At 39.0% G+C, this 21,787-nt stretch overlaps 1 protein-coding gene across 2 annotated transcripts in view; it reads left to right on the top strand.

Moving 5' to 3' along the window:
• Nucleotides 1–21,787, top strand: part of DPP4 (dipeptidyl peptidase 4) — a 74,296-nt gene that overhangs the window by 12,264 nt on the left and 40,245 nt on the right. For both annotated transcript variants that reach the window (XM_018911470.3, XM_018911469.3), the window contains exons 9-23: nucleotides 246–406; nucleotides 2,227–2,330; nucleotides 5,697–5,826; nucleotides 5,972–6,016; nucleotides 9,002–9,106; nucleotides 9,209–9,276; nucleotides 9,465–9,518; nucleotides 9,979–10,103; nucleotides 11,061–11,108; nucleotides 11,582–11,680; nucleotides 13,676–13,745; nucleotides 15,332–15,526; nucleotides 16,424–16,478; nucleotides 18,304–18,403; nucleotides 19,931–19,995. In XM_018911470.3, the coding sequence (XP_018767015.2) occupies nucleotides 246–406; nucleotides 2,227–2,330; nucleotides 5,697–5,826; nucleotides 5,972–6,016; nucleotides 9,002–9,106; nucleotides 9,209–9,276; nucleotides 9,465–9,518; nucleotides 9,979–10,103; nucleotides 11,061–11,108; nucleotides 11,582–11,680; nucleotides 13,676–13,745; nucleotides 15,332–15,526; nucleotides 16,424–16,478; nucleotides 18,304–18,403; nucleotides 19,931–19,995 (1,424 nt within the window). The remainder of the gene's footprint in view (nucleotides 1–245; nucleotides 407–2,226; nucleotides 2,331–5,696; nucleotides 5,827–5,971; nucleotides 6,017–9,001; nucleotides 9,107–9,208; nucleotides 9,277–9,464; nucleotides 9,519–9,978; nucleotides 10,104–11,060; nucleotides 11,109–11,581; nucleotides 11,681–13,675; nucleotides 13,746–15,331; nucleotides 15,527–16,423; nucleotides 16,479–18,303; nucleotides 18,404–19,930; nucleotides 19,996–21,787) is intronic.

Here is a 21,787-nt window from a genome sequence, read left to right as displayed (position 1 = left end):
TATGTATGAGTTTGCCTTGTTTGCATTGTGTCACTGGAAATTTCAGTGTGCATTAGCTTCACATGATAGATTATAAACATATTAGATTATCTAATGTCTCGTTTCAGAACCCAGCAAACAGTCTGCATTTTAGTATCTGAACTTCAATTTTAAAAAAAATCATATTAAAAACTAATGAGAACAGCACCTAGGATAGAAGAGCTGACTTATCACTCATAACTTAAATATATTTGAATCTCTTTCAGAGGAAATGTTTGGCACCCATTCTGCTCTGTGGTGGTCTCCAAATGGCAATTTTTTGGCATATGCATCCTTTAATGATACAGAAGTCCCTGTTATAGAGTACTCCTTTTATTCTGAAGACACCTTGCAGTATCCAAAGACCATTAAAATCCCATATCCCAAGGTCTGTGTTATTTATTAAACATGTTTGTTCTGTAGTTTCATTAAGAGAGAAGTCTCATTTAATCAGTTCCTGCTAATGAAAATATTGTCTGTCTCTCCTCAACAGCTTGCTGTGATTACTCTTTCTGAAGTCAACAGCATCTGGCAATGTTAAAGTATTTTATTATCTCCAGGGGAAAGAGAAAAGAGGGAAAGAAAAAGTATGATTTAAGGTTTTGCTGTTTCACTATAAAATTTAGAGGTAGTGAGTAGATGTTGAGATAAAAAATCTCTCAGGGAGCTAAGCTGGTACAAGGCATCAGGCAGATGTACATTGGGTTAGGGTTCTGCATGGTATTGATAATGGAATCTTCAGCTAATCTGGTATTTTCAGCTTCCTGTATTGAGAGGAAGAGGAGGAATCTGCTAAAGGAGTTTCTTTGCCCAAACCTTAAGCTCTTCCAGTTTTAGCTGTGAGAGTGAAAGCTTTAGTGCAAGGAGCTCCTCCTCCTTCCCCCTCCTCTCCACGTGACTTTGTGCCCACTGCTCATGGCACAGTTGGCACTGGGCTGAATGGGGTGAGAATCAGAGGGCAGAGGGCTCCTTCATGTGCTCCATGTGGGGAGGATTTCCTATTTAATGCAGGACTTACCTGCTATTTGATGTTATACAGGATTTAGATTTATCTGAGCAATGCACTTAAGACGTAAAGCAAGTACAAATTACCCTTAGAGTACAACAGTTGCACTACCCTGCTGAGTGTCAATGCAAACATGTTCTCAGAGTTGGCCTCCATAATACCCTCACCATCACAGTGCTGGGCATCCCCATTGCTGGGGAGGAATAGATGGGTTGAAATCATCTCAAGTCCATCATTTTAGTTCTTTCTGTTCACCCTGGGGATTTGATACTCTGTGTTGGCTTAAGGCATCAGCATGCCCTGCCTGCCCCAATCCATGATGATCTGGCCATCCCAGGAAGATATTTTCAGTCTTGATTAATGGGCCAGGACAGATGATACAGTCAGTTTATTGCTCATCTGGTAGGGGTGTCTGGTGGAGAAATTGCCCTCTTAGTGCCAGGCTCAGCTTTCTCTGCAGCAGCCCTGGTCACTCCCTAACCCTTCCCAAAGGTCCTGGGGCACGTGCCCTGTGCCCTTGGAGCCTCCCCCAGAGGGGGCACTGACAGCTGCAGTCCTGAGCACGGCCCTTGGGAAGAGAAGAAGGTGTAGCATGAATTGCCAATCTAAATTACACATTTTATTACAAACCCCTTTTGTCTGGAATATTGCTGACTTCTGGAGGTGGAACAAGCTTGGCTCCCTAGCTGTTTCCATGAGGACTTGGCTGGTTAGCCACAGGAGAAGCAGCCCTTACTGACACAGCTCTTTTGCTGTCAGCAGCATTACATTAGAGATGGTGCAGTGCATGCTGCAGTCACAGCTTTGATTGTGATACAGGCAGCTGTGATATGATTAGTTCATGTGAGGTGCTGCTTCCCTGGAGAAGCATTTTCCTGGGAGTTAGCAATGGATTTGATTCTCTCTAGGTACTGTGTGTGGTATGTAGGGTGAGATCTGGTCAAATACAGCAAGCCCTGTGATTGTTTCTAAAGGTAGTAGTCTTTCTTATCTAGAAACCAATAACTGACACTTCTGTGTGAAAAATACAAGGGATAATTTATGTATCAATCCTAAAACTGCATTTAGGAACTTGTCTTCTCACATGTTTGCAGTTGGTTGGTTTTACCTTTCTGTCTGTAGTAACTTATTCATCTATAATTTCAAACACCTCACAATGAATCTTCTCTCTTCAAAAGTACAATGAAAAATTTTATTTTTAGGCAGGAGCTACAAATCCAACTGTAAGATTCTTTATTGTGGATACCACATCCCTTTCAGCTCCCAGCCCTGTTGAAATATTTCCACCTGCAGAAATAAAATCAAGGTGAGAAATTTTGGTTAAATATTTGATATTTGATTGTTTCTTTTGATGGGAGAGGAGGAGCTTTTATATGTGACCTCCCTGTATTCAGTGTATATGGCAGTTTTTCCCTGTAATGTGGCTCTGGTAGCAACAAGATTTACCAGAGAAAATCTGCACAGAGATTATCCTCCCAGTGATTATATATAGATGGCATATTCCATGTATGTTATATTCAGAATGTGACAAGTTCTTGGCTCGTCACATTCAGTGGAGTCTAACTATGGTGAAGTCATTTCACAGTACAACTTTAATATGAGCAAGTTTTCGTATAATCAAATTATAATATATGTATTTCTATTCACTGGAGAAAAAAAAAACCCAACAAAACAAAACCTTAATGGTACGTGAAGATTTGATTTCATTGGAAGCAGACTCCTTGCTAAGGCAAGGTATCATGGTTGTCTTCAGATTTATACTTAAAATGTTTGTTTTCTTTGGGAAGATGGTGAAAATCAGCACCTCTCAGAGTAAATGGAAAATTGTATTCCTCAAAATGCCACTGGAAATGCACAACATGATATAAATGTATTTTGTAAAGAGCAGCTACATCAATTTAAAGTGCATGCACACAATTTGGTATCCCAAATCTCGGGGTTTGTTTTTTTTCTTTTTTACAGTATTGTGGAAATGTTTTAGAGGTTTGCACTTACAAACATGGTGGGTATGAAAGCACAGGTTTTACTGATAAACCAGAAAAAAACAAAGGTCTGTTAGCTTATGCATAAAACCAGCATTTTATGCGTGGGGGCCTATAACTGGAAAATCAGAACTCTTGCATTTCAGCCTCACCACAGTGTAACATCCATGTGTTAACAGAGATGCAAGTTCTTGTGAATATGTTGTTCTTCATCCTTCCCTTACAGTCACACTGCCATAGCTGCATGTTAGATAGCTGTCGTGCCATGTTTTCCTCCAGAATTCCAGTGCCTCTGAATTAAAAGCCCTTTACATTTTGCTAAGTCCTGATTAAGATCTTTGCTGTCTTAGAGGTTTTTTTTAAAATTTTTGTTCATACCTTATGGAAGTTGAGGTGAGGAGAATAACCATCAGCTGCCTTCCAGCCTCACACCCATCTGGCTAACAGAGCTGTGGGTTACATGGAGTCCATCCATTTTTAAATTGATTTGCCACTCTGTTAGTACAAATGTAAATCTTGAGTGATGAGTTCAAGGATCAAAATTCACTCGTTTTCCTGGTGGCTGATCCAAATAATGGTCAGGTCTCACCATATGTGTCCTGCAAAAATTAAGGTGGCCAGAACAAGTCTTGGGAAACTTTGCAAGAGCAAGGTACATGAATAGGAAAAGGTGAGCAATGTGCAGTGTTGCTCTTGGGTGGGGTTTTTTTCTGGAAGCACAAAGTATTGCTTATTTACGTTGTATTTATATGTACACCACTGTATGACAAGAAAGGTTAGTTTCTGTGATGGAAAATTCTATTTTTACTTCCACGGAGCTAAATTTTCAGCAAAACTTGAGTTTGTGTTAGTGGCAGACCTCACTCCACCTGCCTGGTTGGGGATGATGAGGGGCAGTGCCTCAGCAAATGTTTGCCTGCTACAGCACTATCCAGGGCTGGGATGAGCACCAATTTTACCCCTCCATCTGAAGGGGGCACAGCTCACTTATGTTGCAGAGCAAGAGTTTTATTTGTCAAGAAAAACTGCCAGAATCTGGAATGGCAGTGCTTTTTCATGTGATGGTACTTGAAACGTGACACTCTGCTTGAATGACCAGCATGAAATCCATCCAGCATTTAAACCCAGGTTTTGGCACCATGGATGCAGGGGGCTCCTGTTAGCCAGCAGGAGGATGAAGGGAATGGATTCTTCTTGTCTGAAATTATCCATCCTAGAATAAGCTGACTTCTAATTAGAGAAGGTGCAGAGTATCCCTTTCCAGCAACAAATGAGGAAGGGCAGTGCAGAACTACTGTACTTTATACTTGAGTTAATTGCAGCTTAGTTAAGCTTTTGTGTGTTGTTGAGTGCTGAAGGTGCATTCCCACTCTCACAGGGGAGAGATGGTTATTGTAATAGCTCGATAAATGATATTTGTTTAGTTTGTTTTCTTTGTAATGTTCATCTTGTCTGATTAATGATTTATAGTCGCCAGAATTGTTAACGACTCTCACTTTGAAGGAATCAAAAGTGTGGGACTGATTCCTCTTATACAAAACAAGAGAAACCACTGTTATAGGTTCAGGAAGATTGATGGGGTTTTTTTGGTTTTTTTTTTTTTTTTGCAAACAAGCTCCTGCAGACTCAATGGCAGTAGCAATTAAATGACCTGCTGACGTCCCAGTCTAATATAAATGCAGAAATAGACCTTTTCCAAACATGAATTTGAAACTATAATGTAGAAATAAATCTGAAGGCTTTTGATAACCAGCTGACACATTTTTAATCCATCCACACTAATTGTAGTGTTTCCTTCCCCAAACTGCAGTGATCAGAAAGATACTCTTATCACAAGACTTCCCACACATTTTTGTTAACTAACTTTGGGGGAAAAGGGAACATGAACTTGGAACTAAGTCAAATGTGCAAATTATGGTTAAAAATGTATACTTGCCTTGGAGGGGAAGTTTGTTTTATTTTAGTTCATAAGGCTTCAAGGAGATAGGAAAGATCTAAAATAAGAAAAGACAGTACATCTAACAGATCGTTATGGTAAACAAAGCCACTAAATTTTATGTGGTGCTTTTAAAATTAATATACGGGAATATTCATGAAAATGGGTTTTTTTCTGATACTTCATCCTTCATGTCAGCGGGGTGGTATTCTGAAGATGAAAGTAAAATATTCAGATAGTCATATCTGAGTTTGGTATGATCTCTCCCTCCATTGCAACTAAAGAAATAACTACTAAATTGAACAAAAGTATCTGTCATTCAGAAAATAATTACAAGCAACCAACTTCAGGCAGCTAAGGATAGAATTGCTTCATCTAAGGCATATACAACTTAATATTCAGAAGAATTTCCTCTAGAAGCACACAGTACAAGATTTATGAACAGCCTGGAGTAGCTATTATTTTATGCATTAGAGAATAGCTGTTAAAATTTAATTGCAGTCTTTCTGGAAGTGGGTTTGTATGAGCCATCTAATTCTTTATTGTGTCTCTGAAAATAACCAAGGCATCTACTAGCAGCAAAAACAATTGATGAAAAAATGGCTCAATTATATTTGCATCATTGTTTATTGTTGAAGAGTAGATTGAAATGAAAATAGCCAGATGAGTCTCATTCAGTGAATTGCTGAATGCAATTGTATGGTATGCTATTACAGAGAGGATTTTAAATATCTTATGTTGTTGCTGTTTCTAGTGATCATTATTTGAGTGTTGTAACATGGGTGACAGATGAAAGGATTTGTCTGCAGTGGCTCAGAAGAATTCAGAATTTTTCAGTCCTCACAGTCTGTGACTTTGAAAATGCTACTTGGTCATGTCCAAAGGTAAGAGAAATTAAGTGGGAGAGTTGCAATGGTAGATGAAACTAGAAAGGAGTAGAGTGTATCTGTATGTTTATCTTTGTAGAAATAAAGCCTGATGTAAAATAAACATAATTGTTGTGGGATTGTTTGTTTTTCTTGTTCTTAGGAAAAACAGTTTACTGAAGAAAGTACAACTGGCTGGATTGGCAGAGTGAGTATTCAATTTCTAAAGCTGCTACATGCTAAATAATTCTGATAATTATGAAAATTTCATATTAGCCTTGCATTTTGCAGTGCCTCTTGTGTGTAGGTCCAGTCCTCTCACTTGCTGTTTTTTACATGTACGGGAAAAAATGATCTCAAATGTCACCCCACGCCTGGGGTTAAGCTCAGTTTTTTTGTGGGTAATGGGTTCTGAACTCCCAGGCTGGGCTGACAGTGCAGTCTGGCTGGGGCTCTAACCATGCCCTCTGTGACCTGTGCATCTTGTTGACAGGACAAGAGGTTATGGCTTTAAATGGAAAGAGTAGGCTCAGATTAGGTGTTAGAAAGAAATTCTTCACTGGGAGGGTGGTGAGGCACTGGAACAGATTGTCCAGAGGAGCTGTGGGTATCCCATCTCTGGGGGTGTTCTAGACCAGGTTGGATGGGGTGGGGCTTTGAGCACCCTGGTCTAGTGGAAGGTGTCCCTTCCCATGGCAGGGGGGTTGGAACAAGATGAACTTCAAGGTCCCTTCCACCCCACACCATTCTGTGATTTTATGTTCTGCTTTCCAAAAGCAAAGCGCCCTTTCCAGACTCCTTTCTGCCTCTGACCTGCTGCTTTGGTAGCAGTAGGTAGAGGGGAAATGCAGGAGCCCAGATTCAGAACTCCCTTTGTTCTGGGGAGTTGCCAGCTATTCTGGTTTACCTGCTTTCTAGTCTTCCTACTACCTCCAGAAAGATCCAGGGAATAAAATGTATTTAGAATATTTATTATTTTGTAACCTTTGAATTGTATTGAATAAAGGCATTAAGGACAAAGGTAATTTTTAGTGTATCAGGTTGCAACAAACCATTCCAGGTTTTAATTGGGGCTACTCATTTATTTATTTTTCCCCTGCATGAAATATCCACTGAGGAGAAGTGGGGACAAGATGAATGTAGCTGGCCAGATTAAAATTTTCATGCACTTCTGCCAAACCAGCCGCTACTGTCTGGATGATGCTTTCCAAGCTGCCTCTCAGTCCTTTTGTACATGGTAGGGAGTAGGCACCTAATGAACTACACAGAAGATCTGGGGGAAGTGAAGCAGAGATGCAAAAGTTCAGATTTGGAGGGAGAAATGAGTTTCAGAGTTTTTGATGAGAACACGGAGTACACTTTCCACTCCCGCATTTTCCACACACTGATTATGCTTTAGTCACTAATTCACTTTTGAAGTCAAAAATGAAAGTTTAAAGAAATGCAAAGAGAGAGGCAACAGCAGGGATGAAATCATCCGCAGTATGAAGATGAGAGATCAACCCACCTGCTGTCAAATTTGATATGGAAAGGAAGGCCTTAACGCTGACACATTTTGCTTCTCTGCAGCAAAGGCTTCACAATTAGACAATGTGATGATCAAGCTGCAGACTTTGTAAACAGTTGTGCAAAATGAGAGGGCAAAATGCAAGTCTGTGCCACTAAACTAGGTTGTTGGTTTTTTGTTTCTTTTAAAGAGACAACCCACTTCTTAGGAGCTGTTGGAAGAAATGATAATCTCACTCTACGATTCTTGGATTTGAGAAAGAAATAGAGAGTAGGGAGGACTGGAGAGGGGATAGAATAGGTATATTTATTCCTTTTTTATTTTTTTCACCTTCTTAGGGATGATAAAATGATATTTGACTGCTAAGGAATATCTTGATCCATTTGCAAGATGTATATATGCACATATGTATAGAAAAATTTAAGTAAATTATCAATGCGTGTAGAATACAGACATATAGTCTTCTCTTTGTATCTATAATGTTTTTTATGAGTTTTGGTGGGAGGGCTTTTTAGGTTTTTTGTTGGTCGTTTTGGTTTGGGGTTTTTTTGGGTTTTTGGTGTTTTGTTTTTTTCTTTTTTAATAGAGATGAAATTATGTTTAAATGAAGAATGCTCAGAAAAGCCTGCATTGCTGTATAAGGCTTCCAGGTCATCAGCTGTTAGAGCTTGCCAGTCGAGTTAAAGGAAAGTCACACTTTGAGAAATAAGGGAAAAGCTAGCAAAATATTTGCCAGATTACTTTTTGCAAAAACATTGCTTGGGAACAAGGAGAGGTGATTTGGAGCACACGGTTGGAAAGACAATTTCTGTCGCTGCCTTCTGAATGACCAGAGGCAAATCACGTCAGCTTTGTTTCAAGATGGGTGTGACACCTCCGAGGCAGTTACATTGTGTCAGTTGCCTAATTAGCTCTTAGATCCTTTGGGCATTTGTCACAGAAATAAGTTTTATTTCATTCAGCTCCATTTCGTTCCTCTCTTTTTCCCTACCATATGTAGCACATTCAAATGGCAGTCAATAGAAGGAATTGATTCATTTCTGTCACTCTCAATTGATAAATGGATAATTACTTCATGAAAATATTATTCCAGTTTGAGTTCTCTGTCATTCTGGAATCACCTACTTGCTAGCAAAATTTCCTCTTGGAAAGCAGCTTGTGTTTTTTTGAATAGAGCAGGACATTTTTCACTGTTAAGCTAAAAAAACATTTGAGTTCAAAGAATTTGCTCACAAGTATGTGTTTTAAAACGGGAAATTCAAGAAAAACATGAATTTGCAAAATTTACATTTTTATAGGTTACAGCTGCATTGGATGGAATAAAACAGTGCCTTTGAAAGTAGATGCACATATTGTTTCCTAAAATGGTAGAAAACTAAGACCACCAAAAGTACTTCAAATTCTGAGGAGGGTGGGGAGTTGGGGGGCCTGGATCTCTGCCAGGACTAATACTCAGGGAATTCTGCTGCTCAAGGAGCAGGAAAATATTTCAAGTGTGTTTATTTCAAGAGTGATGTCTATGGGTTCTACCTACTAAGTCAGAAGGCAAAAATGTTTGCAGTACATTCATTGATGCCTTGTTGTAAGCATTGAGAGTCCTGGTTGGAGATATTAAAACCTAAATTTAGCGCTTAGGATCTGGAGTTTTGTTTTTTTGCTTTAATAGACATCTCTCTTATGTTCAAGTTCCAGCCATCTGTCCCTCACTTTGCACCCGACAATGCTTCCTACTACAGAATCTTCAGCGACACAGCAGGTTACAAGCACATCCATTACATAAATGGCTCACAGGTGAGGAAGGCTCTCTAGGACAGCCACTGCTGGCTTGTGGTGCTCCTGGGGATCAAGGAGCTTCATGTTCTACTTCTTGCCTTGCCTCTTCCCCTGCTCCAGGTTCCAGTAGCTGTTACTTCAGGAGATTGGGAAGTAATCAGCATAGAAGCTGTAACCAATCAATTTTTGTAAGTATCTGTAAATAAGGTACCTCTTCCTACCATAAGGGCTGGTAACAAGGGTCTAAGCAAGCACGGAGAGAGAAGAGGGAGGAGGTTTTTAACTTATTAAAAATCTGATTTAAACATGTCAGATAAAATTTTTAAATATACTGTAAATATTTTACTAAAACCAGTATGTTTTGCTTTTTTTATAGATACTACATCAGTAATGAAAATAATAAAATGCCAGGAGGAAGAAACCTTTATAAGTAAGAAATTCTTTTTTCTGCAGTAGGATTAAAACTTTTGTTAATGAAAAAGAGAAACTTTAAGAGAAATCACTGAAAACTTAAAGATTCGTATGTTCAGCCTAATGTGGGGTCATCTTTAAGATATTTAATGAAAATCAGTGTAAGAGTATAAACTGCAAAAATAATGGAAATATTTTTTTTATAAATTCAGCTAATAAAGGGAAATTGTGAGAAGAAACAATCAATCCTCAAGCAAAAAACCCTAAAAATAACTCGCATGCTTTTTTTTCCTATTACTATAATTTCAGTATTAATTGAACTCAAAAGCAGAAACTCTGTTTTCTCTAGTTTTTGAATCAGTTTTTATCACTTCCAAATTTTAACATTTTTTTGTTCAGCCATCTTACTTAAAAAGCATACACTGCTTTAGCATAGCTTAAAAAAAATAACTCTGAGATAAAGCTCCTTTACTTTGCAGAGTGCTCCTGGAAAGCAGTCCAAAATTGACTAAATGTGTTAGCTGTAATCTGGATGAAAAAAGATGCCAGTATTATTCTGTGTCCTTCAGCAAAGACGCTCAGTATTATCAGCTGAATTGTCTCGGTGAGTATATCCCGAATTAATTGACATAAACATGACTCACTGATTAGTGGGGTGGAGAAGCTCACTTCGTCAGGATCTTGATATGTGCTGTGTAACAATGATATGTGTTGATAACATTGGATAAATGTATTGGCAGTGGGAAAACATACTGCCTCCTAGGCTCAAAAGTACCTTGACAAACAGGGATAAAACTGGGATGAAACTTGTTAGTTCTATCTGTCAGTGGACCTGAAAGAGCTGCAAAACACTCCTGTCCACTGTGCATCTCCTCCAGAGATGGATGGGGAGCTCTGCCTGCAGGAGGAATTTGGAGGCTCTGAAAGTGTGACAAGCAACAGACTGGGTAAAGAGCAGTGCTTTGTGTATGAGAATAAAACTGAGATATTGCTGGTCAAGAAGAAAATCCAAGTGATGTAATGATAAGGTAGGCAGGGGGACTGTAGTCTGTCTGTGACTTCTAAGTGCTCCTGAGACATAGCACAAGGGTTAAATTAATCAAAGGCTGGGAAAAATAAAATCGTCTCCAAAATTACTTTAAATTTAAATGTATGCTATTTTTTAACATGCCAATATTTTACTTAATCCATGGGCTAGGAGGACAGACAGCAGACAGAATTTTCTGTCAGATTGTAATAATGGTTGAAGACAGCTGCAGTGGTCCCTGTGACAGAGCTTCCTGATGGCCAAACCACTGTGGGCCACCAAGGCACGGGCTTGGCTAAAGAGGGGAAATTCTGTTCTTCGGTACCTCACGTCGTGTGCTTCATCTCTGAGACATCTAAACATTCTGTGGCATCCTGTGCCTTGAATTTGGGCCCTGCTAACCTAAAATTTAGCTTGAGCAGACTGGAGGGAAAAAGGTTCTGAGCTTTTATGGTTCACCCGTTTCCAGTTCCTGTACGAGGGCTGTGTTTCAAGCCAGCATGCAAACATGAAGGTTTTGTGCCCTGTTAACAGGTCCTGGCCTGCCCATGTCTACCCTGCACAGAAGCACTGATGATGAAGGTATGGGATTGTCTTTAATTTATATTATGCCAGAAAATTGCACTGTAAATTTTTTCTAATTTTCTTCTCAGTGCATAATATAATAATAAAAGTGACAGTTATAAAGGGTAAATTTAATTTCAAATAATTACCTGAAGAATAATTTTCATAGCTTGATAGATATTTTTTCAGAGTTTATTTAACATTATTTTACACAGGGCTAGAACACAGTATGTAGTGTATGACGTATTTACTGAATAATTGTTCGGTTTTTCTGAAATTATATTTAAATTAAAAACAGGGAATAAAGAACTGAAGGAAAACTATATTGTAAAAGTTGAATCTGAGAGGAAAAACAAAACTGCAGTAAAGTAAAACTGCAATATAAGTTGCCATCATCTCAGGTTTAATATTTAAAGTGGTTCATAATGAAAGAGCGGTGCATTTGAAAAAAATCTGTTTAGTCTTTGAATCTTACTTACTCTGTTATTTAGTCCTCAGATGCCTGGAAACTAACACTGAACTGGAAAATTCATTGAAAGATATTCAGATGCCTTCAAAAAAATTTGGCTCCCTTAGTATAGGTGGATACAGTAAGTTCAAAAACATCTTGTACCTTTCCCCTCCCACCCCACCCCCCCCTTTTTACCAAGTGGTTCAAGGTCTTCTGCTGAGGACATGACAGGACAGATGGGTGTAATGGGAATTCTTGCAGTTTTTCAGAGCTTAGAGGCAAGATGATTTTTTTTTGGACATTTCCAAATATTCTCGGTTATTTTCTGAAATCCCAAAATGTTCTTATCTAAAATGTGCTTTTTCCATAGTGTGGTATCTTCATGTTTTCATGATGAAGTGGCTGAACTCCTTTTCCCTTTATAATAAGCTAGAAACCAGAAGTGTTTAACAGTGCAATAAATAAATAAGAGAAATGACGTTGGGGCCCAAACCCAAAGCTCTTTAACACTGTTGAATTTAAATTACATTATAAATTCAAGTAGGTCTTTCTGATTTACAGGTGCAAGTCCCCTTGGTTTGTGTTAGCAGGTTGCAAGAGTGGAGAAGTTCAGTTACTATGAAAAAGCAGACACAGTCTAAATGAAAAAATCTTTAAAAAACATTTAAGCAACATTTCAACTCTGTCATCTTTGACTTTGTGGGGGGAGGGGCTTGAATAGATTTGGATTGAATAATCATTCTTGAAAACATTCATGCTCTGAGACTGCATAAACCTTAGTACAGAGTGGAACAAAATGCCAGGAAATGAACTGTTAATGCCTTGTGAGTGGTGCCCCTCAGAATTTGGGTTGAGAAATGTTCTTGGTGTGCTCTTAGGCTGAGCAACATCAAAGAGCCCAGCAGTGGGAGGTCTGGCTCCTGTCTAAACTGTACTTGCTCCAGCCTTTGCTACTAGCTTTCCTCCTCATGACAAACTTCCTCCTGATAAAGTGAGCAGATATTCTTAATGGAATTCCATTTTATGAACTGTATTGAGGTGGGTCAGTCATTGCAAACTGTTCTTTTTGATGCCTCCCTCCTTTCACTGTTGCCTTATTTATATAATAATTCTCTTTATCTTTGTGTTTTCTGTCTTTTATTTCTGTCACATTTTTACTAGGGCTAAAGATGAAATCTTCCAGGCAAGATGGAGATTTAAAGATGTTCTTCATGCTATCAGTTGTATATTCTTTTTTTTTTTTAATTCCTCTTTGTTCTTACTACTTCATGTCTTCGGGGTAAAAGCTTTTGGGTAAGGGGAATCTATTTTTAATATCAAAAATAGGAGAATAGAAACCCATTTATGTAGTCCTACTTAAAGCTCCAAGTCTGCTCACAAATCCATGTAGGTTATTAGAGAAGAAATCCACCCCTGTGACTATAAAGTATGCAAAAAGTTAAAATTAGTATTTTAATGTGTTCAATTTAGATTGTTTATGTTTCAGTGTTCTGATGCCTTGCATATTTGTATCTGGGAAAATTTCTGTAAGATTTGCATTCTATTACTGCAGTGCAGTCCATCAGCATTGCAGCATCAGTTCACTTAAAATTCATGAGTGAACAATTGAGTCATTCCGTTTGCAAAACTTACAGGGTGTGCCTTTAAAATGTTCAGCTCTCAGCCAGCTTGGGTGGGACGAATAACATGAATGGAACTGGAATCAATATTGCTTCAAAAATAATAGATACTTGGATATGTTTCTGGGATGCTTTACAAACTGTCAAGCAAAGTCTATCTGGCAAGTTCAAAATAATATAGAATTTCTTTCCTCTGCTGGGAGAGAAATTTTATTTTTGAGCCTGTGTTAGATTTACTACTGTAGAGACATAGCAAGTTTCACATGTAAGCTTAGAATAATGTCATGAGACGGCATGTTGATTACCCAGATTTTATTACTTTCTGCTAGTTTAGCTGTAAAAATTTTTTTTAAATGAATAGCTAGGAACTTCTACATGTATATATTAGCACAGTCCAGTTGAAACTGCTCTATAATTTTTAGGGGGTGGCTCAATCATTCTCTTCTATGAATTGTAATGCATGTCAAGTAATTTCACTGGAGAGCTGACCTAAGTGAAACTCTTTTCACTTTTAGACCTGTGGTATCAAATGATTCTGCCTCCCCATTTTGATGAATCAAAGAAGCATCCTCTGCTCCTTGATGTGTAAGTTTTCAACCACATGGCAGTGTTGTGTTAATAATCACTTTCATCTACTTCAAATGTTCTTAATAAGGAAACACAAAACTGGAATGTTTTCTAATTGCTTGTTGAAGTAGTTTTTAGATGGAATGGAAAATAGGGGTTTATCCCAGTTCATGGTGGGTTCCTGTGCCCTAAGATGATGTAATGCTTAATGAGCACATGCTCTGGCACTGGCACTGAGGCAGATGCATTCTATGTGATTTAACAGCCAGGATGTTCGTGTTACCTTACCTCCTCCTCTGCTGATGTTCCTTAGGAGTAATCTTTGATGAAATCACAATCCAGAATGAAACCTTGAATAAGCCTTGTATTCAAAGCTGAAGCAGTGTGTGTGATATTGCATGTTTTCTGTGATGTTTGACAAGCATCATCCTGTGGTCAGGATTGCATTTGCTGTGTATTTTTTTCATAAATACATGACCATGAGCATGTGCTGATTGGTCTGGTCTTCCTCAGGCACTTCTGTTCATCCTGGTATGTTTTCTTCTAAATGTGAATTACTGAATTTTAGGTATGCATTAATAGAAAAATGTTAAGTTACTCCTTTTATACAAAAAGGTGACTCTGTAAGGAAACTGGCTGTTAGTTGTTAGATGCATCTTTATATATTGCAATTTGGTAGCATGTTTTGATGGGCCATTGAACATTTTAATGAACAACCAGTGCTCTTGGCTTCTTAAGACTTGTTTTGATTATGATACTATTTTTATTGACTTACCTTGACCTTTGTCAGGATCATCTCTGGTTGATCATCTCACAGTGATCTTAATATCAGAAATTACTTTGGAATTCTGTGAATACATAACTTGAATTAAATTCCCAGTATTTTTTTCTGTGCTTTTAAGACTGATAAATTGGGCTACAGAGCCAAAGGATCCATTCTTCTATTTCTTACTCTGTTGAACAGTGTCTAGAGAAGTGCACTGCACAGAATTTTACCATCACTCAGATTATGGTAAGGCCAAGGCACTCAGATTATGATTTCATAGTGATAAAGCGCTTCTGAAATATTTTCAAGTAAAAAGTTACAATTATAGTTTTGCTTTCTTTTTCTCAGTCTGCATAAGAAATAGTTCAGACTGATGAGACATAGAAAATGGTATTTTTCATTTTTTCCAGTGAAGGCTATTCATTGATTTAAGACTTAAACCAAATAAATCATGGGTGAATGTAACAGAAATAGAGAGCATCACTTTGAAACTCAGGTGACTAGGTATGCCAAAACAGAGGAAAACTTGGCTTGGATTTCTGATAAGCTGCCTTAAGTCAAAATAATGAAGGTTTCTTATTAGACCAGAAAGAAGTAAAACAAAACAAAACAAAAAATCCAGTCTGCTTTCTTGATTAACAGCTGAAGTTTCAAAAAACCATATTGCTTTTAGTGGCACCTTGGAGTCAGTCAGTGATGCCTTTCTTGTTTCCTCCATTTAGTTCGAAAGTTTATCCTGTTTTAAAGGCCAAAATTGTCAGCAGTAATTATATTTCAAATGCTTGATGTGAGAATATGTGGAGAGTGAATGCCTGAATCCTGTGACATTTCCCCCTAGGTATGCAGGACCCTGCAGTCAGAAGGTGGACCAAGCCTTCCGGATCAGCTGGGCCACGTACCTGGCGAGCACGGAGCGCATCATCGTGGCCAGCTTTGACGGCCGGGGCAGCGGCTACCAGGGCGACCAAATCATGCATGCCATAAACAGAAGGCTGGGAACATATGAAGTGGAAGATCAGATAGAAGCAGCCAGGTGAGCCACAGGGAAAGGTCAACACCTGCTCCTTCTTTTACGTGCTTCTTGTGTAAGGGGGAAACCAAGGTGAAGGTTTCAAATTGTCATCTTGAAAATACTGGCAAAAAGTAACTACATTCTGCTTAATCTTGTACACTGGAGTGTGTCATCTGTATGCCAACCATCATTTTATCTTTAAAAGAGAGGACAGTTAATGCTGTAACACCAGTTAACCATACTCTGATTTTATGGAGATGATTTTGTAGAGATGATGTGTGTCATATTAGTAGAAGAACACGCTACCAAGGAACTTGGAGATGGAAGTTTTACTTCAAGCATTTGCAAGTTTCTGTTGTCACAGAATTATGAGAAATACTCAGTCTTCAAATGGTAGTTCACATTTGTCACATGGTTTATGCTTGTAGAACCTCACTCAGACAAACAGTCCCAGTATAGATCTCTCAGAATTGCAATGAAATTTGATCTTACAGGGTTTTTTATGTGCGATTTTAAAATGTTAAGGAGTTTAAACAATTTCACAATCTTCTTGATTTTTTTTTTTTATGGTGACTGTATTTCCATGTGTTGGTCTGTTGCTTACTGCTGTAATTTGATTTTTGTGTGTCTTTAAAAAAAAAAATAGACAAGGCAGGTAGTGAATTCTGACCTACAAATATAAATGTCAGTGAGTATGGGTTGAGGGGTTTCAGAGTGTCATATGCACAGATGTTTTTCTAAATTTCCTGAAGACACACATGCCTGAATTATCATGTTTTCATGTGCGGTCACTATGATGAAGTGGGAAATGCTTGTTTGTACAATAGAAAGAGGAAGACTTGATAGGAAACAGGCACATCTGTAGAATGGCAGATACTTGCAGTCTGTTAAGTGTTTAACTATTCTGTTTGCTTTCAGAAAATTTTCTGAAATGACCTTTGTTGATAAGGACAGAATAGCTATTTGGGGTTGGGTAAGTACTCAAATAATTTTGGTGGGAATAGTATTCAATTTTAACAGCTATATGTTGTGCTGTTGTGTGTGTGAGATCCTGTAGTGCTTCATGTGAGGCACCTCTGGGGTCACAGCACAATCCAGTACTTGAGATGATTAAGTTCATCTTAAAAATGTGTTTATACATTACCCTTTTGCAATCATTCAGGAGCCTTTGTAAGAGAAATTAGGACTACTAGAGGGATTAAAAACCAATTTAAATGGATGCTGCCAAGTTCCTGCGTACAGTATGAGCCTATACTATAAAGGAAAAAAAAAATCCAAGTATGTATTCAACAGCACTTCTTCAGTTGGATGACTGATTTTAAAAAAGATGTGAAATTTCACTCGAGCCAGCTGTGTGGGATGGTTATCGTGGTATTTCCAACCAGAGGCCAGATTTCTCTAACTTGATGCATCTTTAAAACCTGGCACAGTAGATGGAAATATTTAATAGTTTAATAGCATGCACCCTCAGCTACAAAGCTAAATGTGCACATAGTGTTAGTGATTGCAGCGCTGAATTAAATTGTTAACTGAAATTTGGGCACTGCAGGTGGCAGGCACAAATGAATAAATTGCTTGATGGCAGTGTGGTGTCTTTAATAGCTTTTCTTCTGGGGCTAAACATCTCTGTTACATGAAATCACATGTAATAGTATTACCTGTAGTGAAAGGAAAATTCTTTCTGCAGAAATTGATGATTTGATGCAATCCCATCTTAAATCCTTATGACCCTCAGGCTGAATAGCAGAAGAACATTCATCTTTGGAGCTATGCTGGGATTCTGCATCCTGGGCATTGAACCTGTGGGCAAATAGATTTTCTTTATATCATGAGTTTTTAGATTGTCAGCCTGTCACTATGTGTGTGAATTTTGTTTGCCATAGATTGAGCAGCAATACCTTTGCTGTGGCCAGGTTAGGCATTTATACAGTGTTTAATCACTAAGTGCCTGTGTTGCTTTGCTGATCTCATTGGAAGGACCTAGGAATTGAAGTTGGAGCAAACATTTAAGGACTTTGAAATAAGATGCAATTCCCTTTGCCTGTAATCTGGTTTTAAGACAGGAATGAGATCCAAAAATAGCTCTTGTTTTTCAATGTGGGTGGGCACATTTTCCCAAAGTACCCATTCAAACTCTTGTGAGGGCAGTCATTTGGGCGGTTGGTGACAGTGTTTAGGTATCTTGCTGCCTGGATGCTCAAGTGTGTCAGATATTTACTCATCTGTGTATCAGGCTAGACTGTGAGTAAATTTTCTGTGTATAGCAAGGAGTGTGTTGTTGCACAGTTCCTCCCACAGACTCAGCAGATCCTTCACTCCCCAGTCACAGCCTTGCTCCTGACACTTAGGGGGAGAGTTAGGGAGCGAGTTACCACAGGCCTGCTCCAAGGGAGCTGGAAATTTTCGGATGCCCTGTTGCAACTACTCATCAGAGCAGACTGTGGGCCAGAGCTCTGCTTCCACCCACTCCCCAGCACGGGAAGGGACACAGCGGTTCAGCAGTGTCTTGTTTCCTGCCTACAGTGCTACCAAGCACAGTCATCCTCAGCTGAGTCACAGTTCGGCAGCGTTTGCGCCCTTGTTCCCCGTCGGGCTCTCATTCATCGGCGCCGCAGCTGCCATGCGCTGTTTGGTGCCTGCTTCCCCGACTGAGCAGGCTGGCTGAGATCTGACCCAAATTCAGCACGGAGTTCATTAATATGAAAAACGCTGATCCCATAAATGCCTGATGAACTGTGTAGCAGATGGGCCCCATCCTTTCCCTTCTGACTAAAATAACAGCAATGTTTTCTTCTCAGTCTTATGGGGGATACGTGACCTCCATGGTGCTTGGCTCTGGGAGCGGCGTGTTCAAGTGTGGAATCGCGGTTGCCCCCGTGTCACGCTGGCAGTATTATGGTATGTGAGGGCTTCCTCCTTACAAGGATTCCCATATGTCTTCCAGTGCACACGCTGCAAAGTGTGGGCTCGTAGCGCAGAACTTTGGATTATCTACTAGATGCCACGTAAATGCCACTGGGTCTGTTTGTATGAGCTCGTGGCCACTGCATTTTGAAATTAAACCAATTCGCTAAATATTATTTCCCATCTTAAGAAGTCAGATCCATAACTTCAGGTAATCTCTATGTCCATTAATGAAGGCAAAATCACTGTAATATTGGTAGTACTGCTGTAATGTCTGCATTTGCTTTGATGACATACAGTATTGTGTGTCAGAAATCCATCACAGTTAAACTTTTTTGTCTTCAAAATGAAACTTTTTTTATAAGAATGAACTGTGAGGGTTAACTTTGAACTTGCATTGTAATTTATTCTCTAAAAGTACCAGAATAGGATTTGATTTGCCTTAGATTGGTTGGTCAGGGTTTTTTTTTAGCATGTAAAATTTGGATTTTATAAATCTAATTCATCTTGAGAATAGCTTGATGTGAGAAAAACCTGATCAAGTGGACAAGTCTCTACATGCATCAAGCCTTTAGGGCATAAGGTTTCAAGTAGTTTCATGAGGCTAGAAATGGTCTAGTGATAGGGCCCTTCCTCAGAGATTAAAAAAATTGTGTAAAGTCCTGAATCGGTGCTGGTACAATCTGAACACATTTTAACATTTTCCTCATTTTTATTTGTCCAAAAACACTCAGGGGAAAGCTTTCCCTGGCAAACCTCTGCTAAAGAAGGCATCATTTATCATTCTGCAACTAGCACAGAGGCTGTACAGTAGCTAATTCAGCAGATCAGATCATGCTGCCAGGCAGTAGCAGCAGTCTACTGAGGACATAGCCATGTCTTCATAATATTTTGGACATGAATATTACAGTATGACAGGAGATATTTTTTTAATGAGCAAGATCTCTAAAATTACACTTTTACCTAGTTAAATGAGGGATTATGGAGGCATACATATTCAGCATAAAAAAAAACCTCTAGTGAAACAACTCTGATGATAAGCCAAATGGACATTAGAATATGGCAGCAGGGCTTTAATTTGTGTGGCTTAAAACAAAGCTGCAAATCTGAAAATGGTAAAGTGGCAAAAAATACAATTTTTTACCCAAGCTGAATCCTAATGTACTACTATATTTTCATAGTATAGATTTTTGGTAGTATACATTTAGATAAAATATATAAGGTTTTTTATCAGATGCTAGTTATTTACTGCTACATCTTCAGTCATTGTTTTAGGATTACTGAAAGAATAACAATAAGGAAACACTGACACAAAGTGCTATATTAATATTCAGCATTCAGGTGTCCATGGCAACAAGAAGATTAACTATTCTGAATAACGATGGTTACCTACACCCCTCATTGTGGAAAACCTGATTTCCAGAATGCATTGTTACTGCTTGTATTGATGGGTAAAATTGATGGTAGACATACTGAAAATTAAGTAGCAGATTCTAATTTTGGGATTTTTTTAAATTTCAGATTCAATATACACAGAGCGATACATGGGCCTTCCTACAGAAAATGATAATCTGAAGAACTATAATGTAAGAAAGAAATCACATTTTTTTGTGTGCTGTTTCATTTCTAAACTGGTATATTGTTCTTCAAACAGTTTATTTCTTTCCCTGTGGGGAGAAACAAGTTTGTTTCTTCTCTTCTGCTAGAAGGGTTGCATTGTGCTGTTAGAGGCTGTAGTGTCATATGTTTGAATTTGCACAAGGCAGCTTCCTCTTGGTGACTGGTGTGGGGTTTCTGTTGTTTGTTTGGTGTGTTGGTGTTTTGGGGTTTTTTTTACATTCACTTCCATTTGGCTACTATGCAGAGTGCAAAAGAAGCTGTAAAAACCTTTATTTTAGCCACCAAGAAACAAATTTGTTTCAAAATTTATATCTTCTTGAGCAAAGTAGGCTTTATCGTAAACATTTTTCACAAAAACAAATGTACTCCCGTTCTTTCTGAAATGTAATTTTTTTAAAAATGGGTATCATGCGAACTTCCCTGCTTTAGGAATCTGAAGCTTTTTTACAGGGAAAGCAAAATCTCCTCAATACTATAACACTTTGACAGGTAGGCAAATCTGATCTGTCTGTACCGTGGTGATACCAAATTGCAGACCAGCTGTGAGCCAGCAGTGTCAGGACTGAAATGTTGGCCTGATCTCCATAAACAGAGGGTGTCCAGAGTTTGTTCTAAAATGACCAGTGTTTGCACAGGAGTGAGGGAGTTGGCATTTGTCCTTGCAAATTATGTGTAGATTGCTTGTCCTTGTTACAGCGTGATTAATCTAATTGAGTTGCTCTAATCTAATTTGACTTGCTCTTCCATGTGCCAGAGGATTTTTGTTGCCTCAAGGGCTTTTTGAAGTCACAGGTAGCTGGGCATAGGGCAGAGCAACCAAACGTCCTGTTAGGTTTTGGGAAACTTCAGGCCCAGGTGAAAATACAGCGGCTGTGGGAGAACTGTGAGGAATCTGAGGGGTATTTTGTGCCCTGGTTATTGGAATGTTTCACAGAAAACTGTTTCACAGAAAACTGTTTCACAGACCAGCCATGGTGATATTGGAACCAAACACTGAAGTTAGAGGAGGAGATAGTGCATTCTCTGTGTTTGGGTTGGTAAGCAGGGTAGGAGACAGATAGCACTGCTGTCTGCATTATAAAGGTGTCATGGGTAGAAAAGAGGGTGGGGGTTGCTGCATTGTTTTAAAACTATGATAAAATGTATAAGTACATACATATATGTACTGAAACATGTGGTTTGACATATATTTACAGTACTCTAGTGTTGTCAACTGCTACATGAGACGTTCTGGTCAAGACTGGGGACAATGGTAGCGTCTGCTGGACAACTGGGTACTGTGCCTGTCTCCCTCTTCTATCCACTGAGCTATTGGTCCCAGCAGGAACTGACCAGCAGCCTGCAGCCTCCTGCCTGCCTTTTTCCAAATGTGTTTCTTTAAGGCAGTGGGAACAGTAGGAGGTCTGCGAGGTAGCAGTGTAAATACGAGTTCCTGTCGCTGTGCAGAACGAACGTTAACGCTCTGGGTGCACAAAGTCACTCACCAGCTTCACGGCACAGATGGCAACAGAGGACTGTTTAATCCTTTCAAGCCAGGAGTCGGATTTTCTTGGCATGCTATCCATTGCTGGCAATGGCCACGTTGAAACTGCCAGTACCAAAGAGCTAAAGGTTTCAAATGTGTTACTCAGAGGACTAATTGGGGAGAATGGTGGCTAGATGGAGGAGGAGTAATTGCCTAGATCAGATTGTCACACTTCGCTGCTGCTCCTAGAGAAAGGAAAATGCAGCCTAAATCCTTGTTTGTTGTTAAAAGCT

The sequence above is a fragment of the Serinus canaria genome, chromosome 7, assembly GCF_022539315.1.
Source record: "Serinus canaria isolate serCan28SL12 chromosome 7, serCan2020, whole genome shotgun sequence".
Classification (NCBI taxonomy): domain Eukaryota; kingdom Metazoa; phylum Chordata; class Aves; order Passeriformes; family Fringillidae; genus Serinus; species Serinus canaria.
This window is presented reverse-complemented; position numbering and strand designations above follow the sequence as displayed.